Here is a 16,444-nt window from a genome sequence, read left to right on the forward strand (position 1 = left end):
GGAGTCGGGAGAAGGCAAGAAATATATCTGCCGACATATACTATCTAGCACTGAATTCAAGCTGGGCTAAGATGGCGGGTGGCAGAGTGAGTGTTTGCTGGGGCTTAATCCTGCTGCACGTCCTACTGTCCTTGGCCACAGCTCGACGACCCTACTTCAGCACGCAGACTTTGCACATCAAGCAGGGACTGACCACCGACCCGCAAGACCACGGGGTTTTGACTGTGGCGGCAGATTTCACCGAGGAAGGACCGGCGACGATACTCCAGAGGAGTCAACATCGGTGGCGCAGGAGCATAGACACCAAGCAACAGCTGGAGGTTTTGGGACAGGTACATAAATTGATCGACCTTGTATCTTCATGTGATCATTTTGGACTTAAGCTTTCATTTCTCTAAAAAAAATTAGCAATAATATTACTGCAAATGTTGAACTCCAATTTCCTGCGGAGGTTACTGTGTAACTGACTGCTATACTATGTTCTGTTTGACCTAATTATAATATAGACATTGTTTCTTTTCATCATTCCACCCCTCGCTGCAGGTTTTTTATTTGTTGTTAGTAACCTCTTCAAATCTGTTCCATTCCAGCCCGTTGTTATAATATGTTACCCCCCCCCCACCCGAGAATATCAAAGTCCTGATTGCAAAATGGAATATGTTTTTACATGAGCAAAACACAGTCCGTTGGTGTTATTTTTGCAGTTATTTTTCTGCAGATAATGAAGATCGCTTTTAGAGGGTCGCAATTATTGTTGATTCCCTTTTCCAGATTTAAACACCAGTACGCACGTGTTATTTTTAAATTATATTTCTGCAAATAATCAGGATCTCTTTTATTCTGAAGGTTGTAGTTATTATTGACGCTCTTTTCTAAATTTAAATAACAACTCAATTAAAAAAGCATTGTTTGTGATATTAACCAATTGGGCCAAATAAGGTATTTTTGTATTATAGAACTGAAAGGATACAGAAAACGGTGGAAATTTTCAGCAGGTCAAGCAGCTTTTATAAAAGAAAAGCTGTTGTCATGCTAGGCCAGAGATCCTTTGTCAAAACATCTAAACTTGTGGTTCAAGATTTTCCTGTTTTGTTCGATGTGCAAGAAACTGCTTTGAAGCCGGTGTTTATTAAGCCAGTGCAAATGTGCCCTTGATGAGTTTAAGAAACTTCCTGATGTAGTTGATAAATTTTGAGTAACCCACTTCAGCATTTCCTCTGTGTAAGTTCACTGCAATGGAATATATATATTTCAAAATGTTACTGATTATGAAAATTATGATTAGTTAATGCCATTTTTAATTTGTTTAGCGATCACCGTTTTTCTGTATTGTGCCACGTTCTTACTAGCTTTCTTTATAAGATATGTGGAACATTAAGATATATCTGGTACGAGTTTACCATGCAATTAATCTGTCTGGAATATTAACATGTCTATAAACTTGTGTTCTGTACTTTGATTTGGGATCAAGAAAATTGATAGTAGAGTTTCATGTTCTGTTTGGTGCACTCTGAAGTAAAAGCTAATGTGGTTGTTTCTAGAGGTAAGGTGGGAGAGAATACAGTTTAGTACCTTTTAATTTCAGTGCCTAATAAAATTATTTGTAGACTTTGCTTTGCCTCAAACATCTTGATTTTCCTTGTGAATGATTGACGTTATCACAATAGAAGTATGTCAGTGTTTGCTGATGGTTTCAGTATGCAATTCCTGAAATAGTCTATCAGCTTCCCCAAATACTCATTTGCTACCATTTGTAATTGCACAACATTTGTATCATTTACAAATTGCAGTTATTTGCTTGGGCTTCTCTGAGAGTACCTACCAAACTAATGACCTGCTTTATGAAGGATAAGGCAGCAGGGATGTGTAAATGTTATTTGCAGCCCCCCCCCCCCCCCCCAAGTCACACAAATCCTGATTTGAAAATGTCATCGTTAAAGATTCTAAATCCCTCATCAACACCATGTGTGTACTTTTATAAGTTCGAAAACAGTGGTTTGGGAAAATGGCTCTTACAGCTTCCTGAATAACAAGTCAAGTCGTTCATTGATATTGAACTATGTACATGTATATAACCATATAATGTATATTGAAATAAGACATTTCTCCAAACCAGGGTGTAAAGCACAGTAGTGTACATAACAGACGATAACTTGTGAAGGTAAGGATAAAATCTATAGATGAGTCACACATAAATAACAAACTAAAGTGCATTAATAGTAAATATTGTAAAGTATGGAACTGATTAACCAGTGACACTTAAAATACAATGCGGCCAAGGGTTTGGAAGCCTAATATCCTGGGGGAAGAAACTGTTTCTCATCCTGACTGTTCTTAACTTTTTGCACTTGAGTATCCTGCCTGATGGTAGAAAACAAAAGAGGATGGTGGATGGATGGGTGGGATCCTTAACAATACTAACCATATAACAATTACAGCACGGAAATAGGCCATCTCGGCCCTTCTAGTCCGTGCCGAACGCTTACTCTCACCTAGTCCCGCTGACCCGCACTCAGTCCATAGCCCTCCATTCCTTTCCTGTCCATATACCTATCCAATTTTACTTTAAATGACAATATCGAACCTGCCTCTACCACTTCTACTGGAAGCTCATTCCACACAGCTACCACTCTCTGAGTAAAGAAATTCCCCCTCGTGTTACCCCTAAACTTTTGCCCCCTATCTCTCAACTTGTGTCCTCTTGTTTGAATCTCCCCTTCTCTCAATGGAAACAGCCTATTCATGTCAACTCTATCTATCCCTCTCATAATTTTAAATACCTCTATCAAGTCCCCCCTCAACCTTCTACACTCCAAGGAATAAAGGCCTAACTAGTTCAACCTTTCCCTGTAACTTAGGTGCTGAAACATTTTAGTAAATCTTCTCTGTACTCTCTCTATTTTGTTGACATCTTTCCTATAATTCAGTGACCAGAACTGTACACAATACTCCAAATTCAGCCTTACCAATGCCTGTACAATTTTAACATTACATCCCAACTCCTATACTCAATGCTCTGATTTATAAAGGCCAGCATATCAAAGGCTTTCTTCACCACCCTATCCACATGAGATTCCACCTTCGGGGAACTATGCACCATTATTCCTAGATCACTCTGTTCTACTGCATTCTTCAATGCCCTACCATTTACCATGTATGTCCTGTTTTGATTAGTCCTACCAAAATGTAGCACCTCACACTTATCAGCATTAAACTCCATCTGCCATCTTTCGGCCCACTCTTCTAACTGGCCTAAATCTGTCTGCAAGCTTTGAAAACCTACTTCATTATCCATAACGCCACCTACCTTAGTATCATTTGCATATTTACTAATCCAATTTACCACCCCATCATCCAGATCATTCATGTATATGACAAACAACATTGGACCCAGTACAGATCCCTGAGGCACACCACTAGTCACCAGCCTCCAACCTGACAAACAGTTATCCACCACTACTCTCTGGCATCTCCCATCCAGCCACTGTTGAATCCATTTTACTACTTCAATATTAATACCTAACGATTGAACCTTCCTAATTAACCTTCCATGTGGAACCTTGTCAAAGGCCTTACTGAAGTCCATATAGACAACATACTAAGGGCCCTGTGTATGCAGTGCTCCTGATGGATGGTAGGGAGACCCCTATGACCCCCTCAGCTGTTTGTTTTTTTTTGGAAACAGTCCTTTGCAGGGACTTCTGGTCCAATGCTCAACTGTTCCCATATCAGATGGAGATGCAGCTCGTCAGGATGCTCTCAATGGTACTCCTATAAAAATGCAGTTAAGATGGGGGTGGGGGGGGGGTGCTCGCTTGCCTCAATCTCCTTTGGAAGTGGAGCTGCTGCTGTACCTTTTCAGGGAGGTGATATCAGGGGACCAGGTGGGGTCATCCAGGATATGAACTCCCAGGAACTTGGTGCATTTAGCTCTCTCTACGGAGGAGCCATGTATTTGCAGAGGAGGATGGTCCTCAATGATTTCCTTGGTCTGCTCCATGTTCAAGCTTGGGTTCTTCTCATACCAGTCCACCAGTTGCTCCACTTCCCCTCTACACTCTGTCTCGTCATCTTTCTTGACTGGGCCAACTACTGTTGTGTCATTCGCAAACTTGACAGTTTGATCTGGATCCTGTGACACAGTCATGAGTCAACAGTGTGAACAGCGGGCTGTGCACGCAGCCTTGGTGCACCGGTGCTCAGCGTAATGGGACTAGAGACATTGCTGCCCGCACGGACTGACTATGGCCTTGCTATTAAGAAGTCCAGTATCCAGTTGCAGAGGGAGGTCGTTGAGTCCTTGGGGTCATTAGGGTATGATGGTGTTGAATGCTGAAGTCTATAAACAGTTTGGCATATGAGACCCCATTTTTCCAGGTGGGATGGGACAGAGTGGAGGGCAGAGGCTATTGCATTGTCAGTGGATCAATTTTGAGTGAAAAGTGAACTCGCTAGGGTCCAATAAACTAGGAGAAAGGCTTATGACATTGGAAGTATCTGTTGACTTTACCTTTGACATCTGGATGTTCATTCAATTTTCTCCTTTAAGAAAAAAGACGGGTATATACATTTTAATTCAATACTCACGTTATGTCAGACATTTTCCATAATTTTGGAACCAGAAGTGAGCAGGAAAAAGTGAATATTTGTAATTAATCCCAGTATGTTGGATAGCTATTTCTAGTGTACTAAATCAAATGATTATAAATACTTTGGTGATGTTTATGGTCTAATAAAATGGATTCCATTTAGGGATAAAGGACATCTGCATCATTCAAAGTATATCGAAATGGATGCATCTTCTTTTGACTTTATTAAATGTTTTAAACTGACTTTACTGGAATAGTCGCACAAAATGTACAAAGTCATCTTTAACCTCCATTTCCTGTGCGATAATCTGTCACCCTGCTCGCACTCTCTTACTCTATACCTCTGAGCAGGTTAATTCATCCTTCCTTTATACTGGTTGAGACCAGTATTAATCTTCTTGTTAGAGCTTTAAAAAGTAATCCGTGGAGCTCTTTCTAAGTAAAAGCTTCACACTTCTCTACCTCTCAAAAATCTGCTGAAATGTACTCCATCTGATTAATAAAGCTAACATCACTTCCTTGTGTAACTGTGAAAAATATTGTAATTTTGCTGGGCTGGCGATGTTTGTATAATTACAAATTGAGTTTACTGAGGATTACTGCGATACCTATGAAAGGGAATAGGGATTCTGTTGAGCTTGACCTGTTTTATTTTAAATGGGGTTATATGGGAATTTGAAAATAACTCTGAATTTGCAACTCCTGTAAGTTTCAGCAAATACCTTTTTTTAAAAAAATAATAAATCCCTAAGGTGCTCCTAAAGAAGATCTGTCTGAATTCCCCCTTTTAACTCTTGCAACATCTTTATTGCCTTTTGCAACATTTTGTGCTTGCACTATAGATATATTTCAGTAATCTTTAAAAATTTGCCTCAATCTGACTTCAGTCTCTGATATTTACAACTTTATTGGCTTGCTTTCGGCCTTGTAACTTTATTGATCTGTTTGGTAGCTGCTTTGAGAATTTTTGTCAGAGGGTGTAGAAATAATTAGGACACTGTGAATGTGTTTGATACAAATTTTGAATGACGAGTGTGTTTGTGCAGTGCTCTGTTACCATGACAGAAGCAAAAATCAGATCAATTTACTGGAAGCTGTAATCTTTTGCACAATAGCAATTCAGAAATGGGAGTTGATTTTAATCTAGTTGTTTTGGAAACAACTGGCTGAATCAGGACTGATAAATATTTAAACTTCCACTAAGTGTTTTGTTTTTCCATTGATTGCTCTATCAAACCTTGTACAACCTAAATGATTGAAATTGTAATTGTATTTTTCTTAGCTTGATATTTATTTTTCAAATAGACTTTGTTTTGATTTTGCTGACACTGCTGTTGTCACTGAATGTCACATTAGTTGATTAATTTTGGTTTTAGAAATAACATGTTTGATTTGGCTTCAAATTTTATATTTTAATTTGTAAAGCATTTGACTTTTTTTAAACACCACCTGAGAAGTAGACTGGTACTGGTTTTATCCATTGGACTTCAGGTCCGATCCAGGGTGTTGTCCCCTTTCTTTTCTGTTGTATTTGGGCTGTGATGGTAGAAAACCTGATTAAATAAAACCTGCATGTATACTTTTTTAATCTAGGTGCTTTACAAGAAAGGAATAAAATGTAAGCTGTTTTGGGAGATTAGTGAGAGATGATCGCATATCTTGTGAGGATTTGTTCTGCCTAACGTTTTTTAAAAGCTGGGCATTACAGGGAAGTCCTTGAAGAAAAAGCAATAATTTTAAAGCCGGGTGATGAACTATATTAATTTTTTGATTTGGAGATACAGCACAGAATAGGCTCTTCCAGTCCTTTTGAATTACACCGCTCAGCAACCCCCGAGAACTCCCAATTTATCCCTAACCTAATACGGGACAGTTTACAATGACCAGTTAACCTATCTGGTACACCTTTGGACTGAAGGATGAAACTGGAGTACCCTAGGAAAACCCATATATTTATCAGGGAGAATATATAGACAGGGATTGAACTCCGAACTTGTATCCCGGTGCCGAAGAAAAGCAAGGTGGCATGCCTGAATGACTATCGACCTGTGGCTCTGACATCAATTGCTATGAAGTGCTTCGAGTGATTGGTTATGGCACACATCAACCTCGATGCTTTGCAATTCGCCTACCGGAGCAACCAGTCAACGGCAAATGCCATCTCTCTGGTACTACATTCCTCCTTAGAACACCTGGAGAATAAAGATGCATATGTAAGGCTCCCTTTCATTGACTACAGCTCTGCCTTTAATACCATCATTCCAAATAAACTGATTCCTAAGCTCCAGAACCTGGGTCTTAGCACTCAGATCTGCAGCTGGATCTTCAACTTCCTCACAGACAGGACCCAGGCTGTAAAAATAGGGGACAAGCTTTCCTCTACAATCACTCTGAGCACCGGTGCCCCACAAGGCTGTGTACTCAGCCCCCTGCTGTACTCACTGTACACCCATGATTGTGTAGCCAAGTTTCCATCAAACTCAATATATAAGTTTGCTGATGACACCACAATTGTAGGCCATATCTTGGGTGATAATGAGTTGGAGTACAGAGAGGAAATTAAGAACCTGGTGGCATGGTGCAAAGACAATAACCTATCCCTCAACGTCAGCAAGACGAAGGAATTGGTTGTTGACTTCAGAAGCAGTAGCCCCATCTACATCTGTGGTGTGCAGGTGGAACAGGTCAAAAGCTTTAAGTTCCTCGGTGTGAATATCACAAATGACCTGACTTGGTCTAACCAAGCAGAGTCCACTGCCAAGAAGGCCCACCAGCACCTTTACTTCCTGAGAAAGCTGAAGAAATTTTGCCTGTCCTCTAAAACCCTCACTAATTTTTATAGATGCACTGTAGAAAGCATTCTTCTAGGGTGCATCACAACCTGGTATGGAAGTTGTCCTGTCCAAGACCGGAAGGGCTGCAGAAGATTGTGAACATCGCCCAGCACATCACACAAACCAATCTTCCATCCTTGGGCTCACTTTACACTGCACACTGTCGGAGCAGTGCTGCCAGGATAATCAAGGACACAACCCACCCAGCCAACATACTTTTTGTCCCTCTTCCCTCCGGGAGAAGGTTCAGGAGCTTGAAGATTCGTACGGCCAGATTTGGGAACTGCTTCTTTCCAACTGTAATAAGACTGCTGAACGGATCCTGACCCGGATCTAGGCCGTACCTTCCAAATATCCAGACCTGACTTGCACTACCTTACTTTCCCTTTTCTATTTTCTAATTATGTTTTAATTTAAATTTTTATTTACTTTGATTTGTACTCCAGGGAGCACGAAGCACAGAATCAAATATCGCTGCGATGATTGTACGCTCTAGTGTCAGTTGTTTGGTGACAATAAAGTAAAGTATCCTGGGCTGTGATAGCATTACACTAACCACTATGCTCAATCATTGTTTGGATGATTTAGAAATCTATTTGAGCTATAATGATCAACATTTCTTAGAAATTTCTTGCATTTGTAGCTTTTTTTCTGTTCAGATAATTTGTATATCAGTTTGCATTCACAAAACAATGTTTTTTTAAGGATGGGGAAATTTAACAATCTGAAATTAGAAGAGGGGATAGTGATAAGGAATAGTGGTTGGAGAATAGGCTGTTAAGGTGGCTTTCAAAATAAAGAAGTTGGTGATGAGATGGAGGAAGTTGATGAAATCAAGGATAGTAGTTTGATTGAATTGGGGCAATACAGTGAATCCAGTAGAGATGCAGCTTTCACAGATCCTCTGACTCTGAATATCCTAAGTGGTTGCATCACGGCCTGGTATGGACACACTAATGCCCAAGCACGGAGAAGTTGACAGAAAACATTGAACACATCCCAGTCCATCACAGGCAAAGCCCTCCCTACCATAGAATATATTTACATGGAGTGCTTCAATCATCACTATTCTGAACTGATTATACAACCTAGTGATTCACTTTCAAGGACTCGTGTTCTGTTTTATTTGCAGTTTTTCTCTTGCATATCAGTTCTTTCTCATTCTTTGTCAGTTTAAATATAATTTTCATAAATTCTATTTTTTAAATCCCTGTAATTATCTGGAAGAAAATGAATCTCAAGTTAGTATATGGTAGCATTTGTGCACTTTGAAAATAATTTACTTTGAACATTTCCTTATGACCAAATGACTTTCCTCCTATGTCCCTGTTAAAATTCACATGCTGTTGGGGCCAAGAAATGACACATGGAACAAACGGTAATCCTTGAATAATTATGTCACAATATCTGAAGCTTGTAATGACTTTTTCTTTTGCAAAATTGGGGATATTTGTACTGCATTTGTAGGAAACTTGCTAGTTATCCAGTTAAATTTAGCACTAAAGTGCTCATAAACCTGGAGTTGATAACCTGAGCAATTCAGGATACAGTGAACTTGGAGTCTGTTTAATATCACACACTTTAGCAGTCTGAGGTACCTACCCGCCTCAAGCAGGCTTAAATTATACTGGTGCCTTTTAAAAAAAAAAGTGGTAACCTGCTTGAATGACTGTTGTCCAGTTGCACTTGTGTCCACTGTGAAGTACTTTGAGAGGTTGGTGATGAAATATATCAACTCGTGCCTCAGAAGCAACTTCGATCCACTCCAATTTGCCTTCCGCAACAACAGGTCCACAGTAAATTACATTTTGTTGGCTTATCACTCAATCCTGGAATATCTGCACAGCGAAAATGCATACATTCAATGCTCTTCATTGACTACAGCTTGACATTCAATTGTATCTCTCCTCAAAGCTAATTAATAAGCTTCGAGACTTGGCTTCAATACCTCCTTGTAGAACTGGATCCTCTGTTTCCTTACTTGGAGACAACAGATATTTCAGATTGGCAACAACATCTCCTCCACAATCTCCATCTGCACAGATGCACTACAAGGCTGTGTGCTTACCCCCCCCCTCCCCCGCCCCACTCTACTCATTTTACACTTATGACTGTGAGGCTAAGCACAGCTCCAATGCCATATTTAAGTTTGCTGATGATGCCACTGTCATACTGTAGTGCGTGTGCATGTCTTAGGCACATGATTTGAAAAAAAATTCTGTAAAGCAAAGATGCTTTCAGAAAATAATGAAATGAAAATTTTCTATCTAATCCAAATCCAAAACAGCAGTACACATTAAAAATAACACTAAATCAAGCTTTGTCTTTAAAACTGCATCAGTTCTCAGAGGTACATTGTTATACAGTTTTATAAGACAATTGGTAGGTAGGTTGTTCCAAGCATCTTGGAGAACTTGCCTCAATTCTTCTGCAGATGTTGGCTGTCTCAATTGCTTCTGTCTCGAGGTAATTCCAGACAGCCTGATATTGAGATCAGAACTCTGTGGAGGCGATACCATCTGTTGCAGAACTCCTTGTTCTTTTTGATGAAGTTGCTTCTTTATGACCTTGGCCATGTGTTTTGCAGTTATTGCCCTGCTGCAGAATGAAGTTGGGGCTGATCAGACTCCTCTCTGATGGCATTGTGTGGTGGATGAGAATCTGTCTGTACTTCGCAGCATTGAGGAATTCATTAATTATGACATCGCCAACTCCATTTGCAGAAGTACAGCAACTCTTCTATGAAAACCACAACTGACAAGACTTCCCCAGGCTATAGAGGAGAGGGGTATACTTGTGTTTGAGTGGTTCTGTGAGTTCAGAAATAATGGACTACTTCCAATTTCGAAGGGAAGTCAGTTTGATGCATCTCGTGTCTCCTGCACTCGGTTTCCATTTCTGGTCCTCAACCTTGCTGGTTTCTTTGTGCTTTTTCAGAAGAGCTTGGACAGCACATCTTGAAACTCCTATCTGCTGCAAAATGTCTGCTTGGGAGAGAACTTGCTGATGCAGGATGACCACTTTGTATCTTGTTGCTGTGCTCACTCCTGCCATGGTGTAAGAATTGATGGTTAAACTGTCACATCTGTCACACCCTCACTTTTGGTTTGGTTGTCCTTCACCAGTTTGATTCCTTCTACATCAGTTTCTGTTTTAGTTAATTAGTTTACCTCATTCAATTCATTATGTCAATGATCATTAGCACCTATTTGTTATCTTTGTTTAATCATGCACTCAGCTATATATCTACAGGTTTTTATTTGAAAAGTGGTCTAATGCTAAAATGTTACTTTCTTTAACAAAATGCAAAAAGTTTTCTAACATAGAATTTTTTTGGAAAATGAATGATTGGAAACCTAAAATTTACTCTTTTCTGCTGACATACTAATGCAGAAGACAAAAAATAAACATCTAAAAACAAATTTATATTTTTAAAAACATCTTGGGTGCCTAAGACTTTTGCACAGTACTGTAGGAGGGAGGTAGAAAATCTGAGTGGTGCCAAGACAGCCACCTCTCACTCACCAAAGAGCTGATTATTAAGTACAGGAGAAGGAAACTCATGGTCCATGAGCCAGTCCTTATTGCGGGATCAGAGGTACTGAGGGACAGCAACTTTAAGTTGCTCAGTGTTACCATTTCAGGATCTGTTCCGGGTCCAGCATACAAGTACCATCACAAAGAAAGCACTTCAATGCCTCTTCCTTAAAAGTTTGCAAATATATCAGGCTGAATCTAATACTTTAAGAAACTTCCAGAGATGCGTGGTGGAGAGTATATTGACTGCTTGCATCATGGCCTAGTTTGGATACACCAATGCCCTTGAATGGAAAACCCCACAAAAAGTAGTGGATACGGCCCAATCCATTGCCAGGTAAAGTTCTCCCCATCGTTGAGCATATCTACGTGGAGCATTGTCACAAGAAAGCAGCGTCCATCATTAAGGACTCCCACCATTCATGCCATGCTCTCTTTTTTTTTGTTGCTGTTGCCATCAGGAAGGAGGTGCAGGAGCCTCAGATTCAAGAACCACCCAATTCAGGAACAGTTATTACTCCAACTATCAGGCTCTTGAACTAGAGGGGATAACTTCACTCAACTACATTCGCCGGAACACTGAACTGTTCCCACAACCTATGGTCTCACTTTCAAGGATTCCTCATCTCATTTTCTTGATATTTATTGCTTATTTATTATTTTTTCTTTTTGTATTTGCACAATTTGTTGTATTTTGCATATTGTCATTCTTGTTGGCTTGTGTGAAGTCTTTCTTTGATTCTTTTGGGTTTCTCTGTATTTACTGTGAATACCTGCAAGAAAATGAATCTCAGGGTAGTATATGGTGACATTTATGTACTTTGTTAATAAATTTACTTTGAACTTTGGTTAAAGCAAATGTAAAACATTAGGTGTATTTTAAAAAGTTGTTCTCTTGTCTTCAAAACCTCCTCGATACTTGTTAACACAATGGAGTGTGCTATTAGACTTCTGGAGGAGGTGTTTTAACATCCTGTCTTGAACTCCTGTTGAAGTGTGCAACCAAATTATCTGCAAGAGGAGAAATTTAGTGGAACAACCAAATTGAAAAAGAGCTAAATTTAGAAAGTTGATATACCAATCATTGAAGGAAGCAACATTTTATACATTTCTTCCTGGTATTTTTTTTAAAAAAACAAAAGCAGGCCAAACATAACTAAAATAAGAAGTGAAGGATCGTATTCGTTTCAAGCAGGATGATCTAAGATAGCCTGCTAATTAGCAAACTTGAGGATTGAGAATAGTTTAGAGTTCAGCAAAGTACAATAAAAAAAAATTGATTTTTAAACAAAAAGCAAAGCAAAATTAGTTTGAGTAAAATTGCTGGAAACTTTTGTAAAAAGATTAATCATGTCAAGGTTTTGTTTTTTAAAGTCAGAAATGGGAAAGTTCATTGTAGGGAACAGGAAAATATTTTTGTTCTCTCCTTGTCAAACTTTTTAGACACTTTGGGGTACCAAGAATTTAATAAAGTCAAGGAATTAAAGGAAATTGATATTAGTAATAAAAAAAACTGTTTTAGAAATGCATGGCAATGAAAGCTGACAGATCTCCAGTCTCTGGTAGTTTCCATGCCAGAATATTCAAGGAGGTAACTGGCAATAGTGGATGCAATGGCTATCATTTTCCATAAGTCTGAAAAATTGACTACTTCCCACGGATTTGAAGGTGGGACATGTAACTCCATTATCTGGTGGCAAGAAGGTGGGAGAAAGTAGCAATCTACTGACAGTTTCATATCAGTAATAAAGAAAATGTTAGTTCTCTTAATATGAATAGGAAATTGGCTGACAAGTGAAAATATTTTAGGAATAAATCAGTCCTTTTGTTGGGGGGCAAGTGATAATTTGTGGGATGCTACTGGGTAAGAGAAGGACATGGATAATACTGCAGAATGTAGTACAGGTGTCCCCTGCTTTACTAATGTTCGCTTTATGTCACTTTGCTTTTACAAAAGACCTACATTAGTAATCTGTTTTCGCGCTAAAAGAGGATTTTCACTTTGTATGAAAATTTATCCCATATAAATTAATGGTTCTTCGGTTTATGCCATCTCGGCTTAAAGGTTTGATCGGAACACTCTATCTTTGTAAAGGAGGAGACACCTGTACTTAGAAGTTTTCTGACTTCACTAAACTGGGGATGGGTTATGAATTGAGGAGGCTGTAGGGTGAATTAGAGAGATCAAGTGAGTAGACAAAGGTATAATAAATCCAATATAACATGGCCAAATGTGATGTTTTCCATTTTGCTAAGAAGACTGTAGGCAGCATATTTTGTAATGGTGTTAGATTGGAAAGTAGTGAGTCATGCTGAGACTTGGGTGTTGTTTGTGTATCAGTCAATTAAGCATGTATAGGTGCAGCAAGCAGAAGTTTCATCTTCATAGCAGGAGACTGAGTGCAGGAAAAGGGTTGTTTTCCCAAAATTGTACATGGCTACGGTGAGATCAAACTGGAACATTATGTGTAGTTTGATGTCCCTGTCTCAAAGGATAAACTTGTCTTAGATGAAATGCAACAAATTTCTGGACCGATAAGTCTGTTTTATAGAGCATCATTGGGTTGATTATATTCACTAGAGTTCAGAAGAAAGAGGGGATCTAATTTAAGTTAACAAACTTCTGATGGGGCTGGACAGGCTGAATAGATGAGGAATGCTTCCTCTGACGGGTTCATCATCTCAGGAGAAGGTAAAATATTTGGGACTGGGTTAAGAAAATTCTTCAGAGGCAGGTGAGCCTATGAAACTGCAGCCACAGAATGCTGTCGAGGCTGTTGGTGAATATAGGAGTTTGATTAAATTTCTAGACACAGGTCTTCAAATAATTTGGGCAGTACATGGGGAAAATGGTATTAAACTAGATAATCAGCCATGATTGTATTGAAAGGCACAGTAAGTGGCGAGATGAGTGGCCAACTTTTGCTATACAAATGGTGTCAAGACTAGGCTGATGAGGAAATAATCTTTGTAAATTGCAGCATGTTAAACAACAGCACATGAACCAGTTTGATAAGCTGACCTCTTCCAAAGACAAAGCAAATAAAACAGAATTATTTCTACAAGTTTAGACAGAATTAACTCCTGGAAAAATGAGGCATTGACTTGTCTGAAGATGAGAGAGCTCTGGAAAAAAGATACTGAATGTATCTTTGCAATGTCCTTTTTTTCATCAAAATGAATCATGATAAATTGTTTGGGTCTTTTTTTCTTTTGAAGGATTTTCTGGCAGAAGTAGAAGATGTGGCATGGTTATAAATAACTACTTTGAATTAATCTTAACTACTGATGGCATTTGATTTAACAAAAAAATTAATTAGTGCAGCTCCAAGGATGATTGAAATTGTTAGGATCTATCTGAAATCGGTGATGTTTGTGTTGATCAAGATTGTGATAAAGAAAGAGAAGGTCACATTATTGGCCATTTTGAAGAAATAATGTGGAGATGGCATTTTAGAAAGAAGTGATCTGAACTTTTCAAAGATCACATGTTTAAAAGAAGAAAGTGGATGAGGGTAGGGCGATTAAGCAGTCTGTGTGGACTTCAGTAAGACCATTGATATGGTTCCGCATGGTAGGCTGCTATGGAAAATTACATTACATCGGATCTAGGAGAGATGGTGAATTAGATAAGCAATTGGCTTGATGGCAGGAAACAGAGTGATGTTGGAAAGTTGTTTTCTTGACTGGAGGGCTGTGACAGTGTTCCTGGGGGCAATTGCTATCAATGATTTGGACAAGAATATACAGACAAGATTAGTAACTTTGCAGGTGACACTAAAATAGGTGTATTGTTCACAGTGAAGATGGTTGTTATGAGTTAAAGGAATCAACTAGTTAAGTAGGTTGAGGGATTGCAAATGTTCTTTAATTTGGATTAGTATGAGGTGTTCATTTTGGGAAGATGAATTGGGCAGAACTTTACAATGATTGGGTGCCTTAGAGGACATGGGCTTAGGGGGAGAGATTTAATAGGAAACAGAAACTCTTTCAACCAGAGGGTGGAATGTACATGGAATAAGCTGCCAGAGGAAATGGTTGAGGCACATGTCAACAAATACCGTAAAGTGAAGATGCTTTCAAAAATAAAATGTAAAGTTTCTCAATATCAAAAATATTACTATAAAAATAGTTTAAAAAATTAAATCAATATTTGATGGGACCACCCATTTAAAAAAAAAACTATCAGTTCTCTTGGGTACACAGTCGTGCAATTTTATAAGAAAATTGCTGGTAGGTCCTAATCATCTTGGAGAACTTGCTACAGTTCTTCTGCAGACTTTGGCTGTCTCACTCGCTTCTTTCTCTCCAGGTAATCCCAGACAGCCTCGACGTTGAGATCAAAGCTCTGGGAGTCATACTATCTGAAACCATATATTAAATTTAAAAAATCTAGACCTTTATACTGTACTATACATGTTACAGAACAAATGGATTAGGAGGTGAGATTGAATTACTATGATTCATTGTAAGTGATAGACTGTCAAAGGTCAGTGAGCAATGGGATTTTAAGATGCATTTTATTTTACAGGGCAGTGTACATGTTACCTGTGGGGCTTTTAACCATATAATAATTACAGCATGGAAACAGGCCATCTCGGCCCTTCTAGTCCATGCCGAATGCTTACTCTCACCTAGTCCCACCGACCTTCACTCAGCCCATAACCCTCCATTCCTTTCCTGTCCATATACCTATCCAATTTTACTCTAAATGACGATATCGAACCTGTCTCTACCACTTCTTCTGGAAGCTCGTTCCACACAGCTGCCACTCTCTGAGTAAAGAAGTTCCCCCCAGTGTTACCCCTAAATTTTTGCCCCCTAACTTTCAACTCGTGTCCTCTTGTTTGAATCTCCCCTACTCTTAATGGAAAAAGCCTATCCACGTCAACTCGATCTATCCCCCTCATAATTTTAAATACCTCTATCAAGTCCCCCCTCAACCTTCTACACTCCAAAGAATAAAGACCTAACTTGTTCAATCTTTCTCTGTAACTTAGGTCCTGAAACACAGGTAACATTCTAGTAAATCTCCTCTGTACTCTCTCTATTTTGTTGACATCTTTCCTATAATTTGGTGACCAGAACTGTACACAATACTCCAAATTTGGCCTCACCAATGCCCTGTACAATTTTAACATTACATCCCAACTCCTATACTCAGTGCTCTGATTTATAAAGGCCAGCATACCAAAAGCTTTCTTCACCACCCTATCCACATGAGATTCCACCTTCAGGGAACTATGCACCATTATTCCTAGATTACTCTGTTCTACTGTATTCTTCAATGCCCTACCATTTACCATGTATGTCCTGTTTTGATAGTCCTACCAAAATGTAGCACCTCACACTTATCAGCATTAAACTCCATCTGCCATCTTTCGGCCCACTCTTCTAACTGGCCTAAATCTCTCTGCAAGTTTTGAAAACCTACTTCATTATCCACAACACCACCTACCTTAGTATCATCTGCATACTTACTAA

General features: G+C 39.1%; 1 protein-coding gene across 1 annotated transcript in view; it reads left to right on the forward strand.

The window, feature by feature from the left end:
* Nucleotides 1–30: 30 nt before the first annotated feature.
* sorl1 (sortilin-related receptor, L(DLR class) A repeats containing) overlaps nucleotides 31–16,444 on the forward strand; it is a 215,176-nt gene continuing 198,762 nt past the window's right edge. Inside the window, exon 1 of the mRNA XM_059956940.1 lies at nucleotides 31–332. Within this exon, the coding sequence (XP_059812923.1) occupies nucleotides 72–332 (261 nt within the window). The 5' untranslated portion in view covers nucleotides 31–71. The remainder of the gene's footprint in view (nucleotides 333–16,444) is intronic.

This window comes from Hypanus sabinus, chromosome X2 (genome assembly GCF_030144855.1).
Source record: "Hypanus sabinus isolate sHypSab1 chromosome X2, sHypSab1.hap1, whole genome shotgun sequence".
NCBI lineage: Eukaryota > Metazoa > Chordata > Chondrichthyes > Myliobatiformes > Dasyatidae > Hypanus > Hypanus sabinus.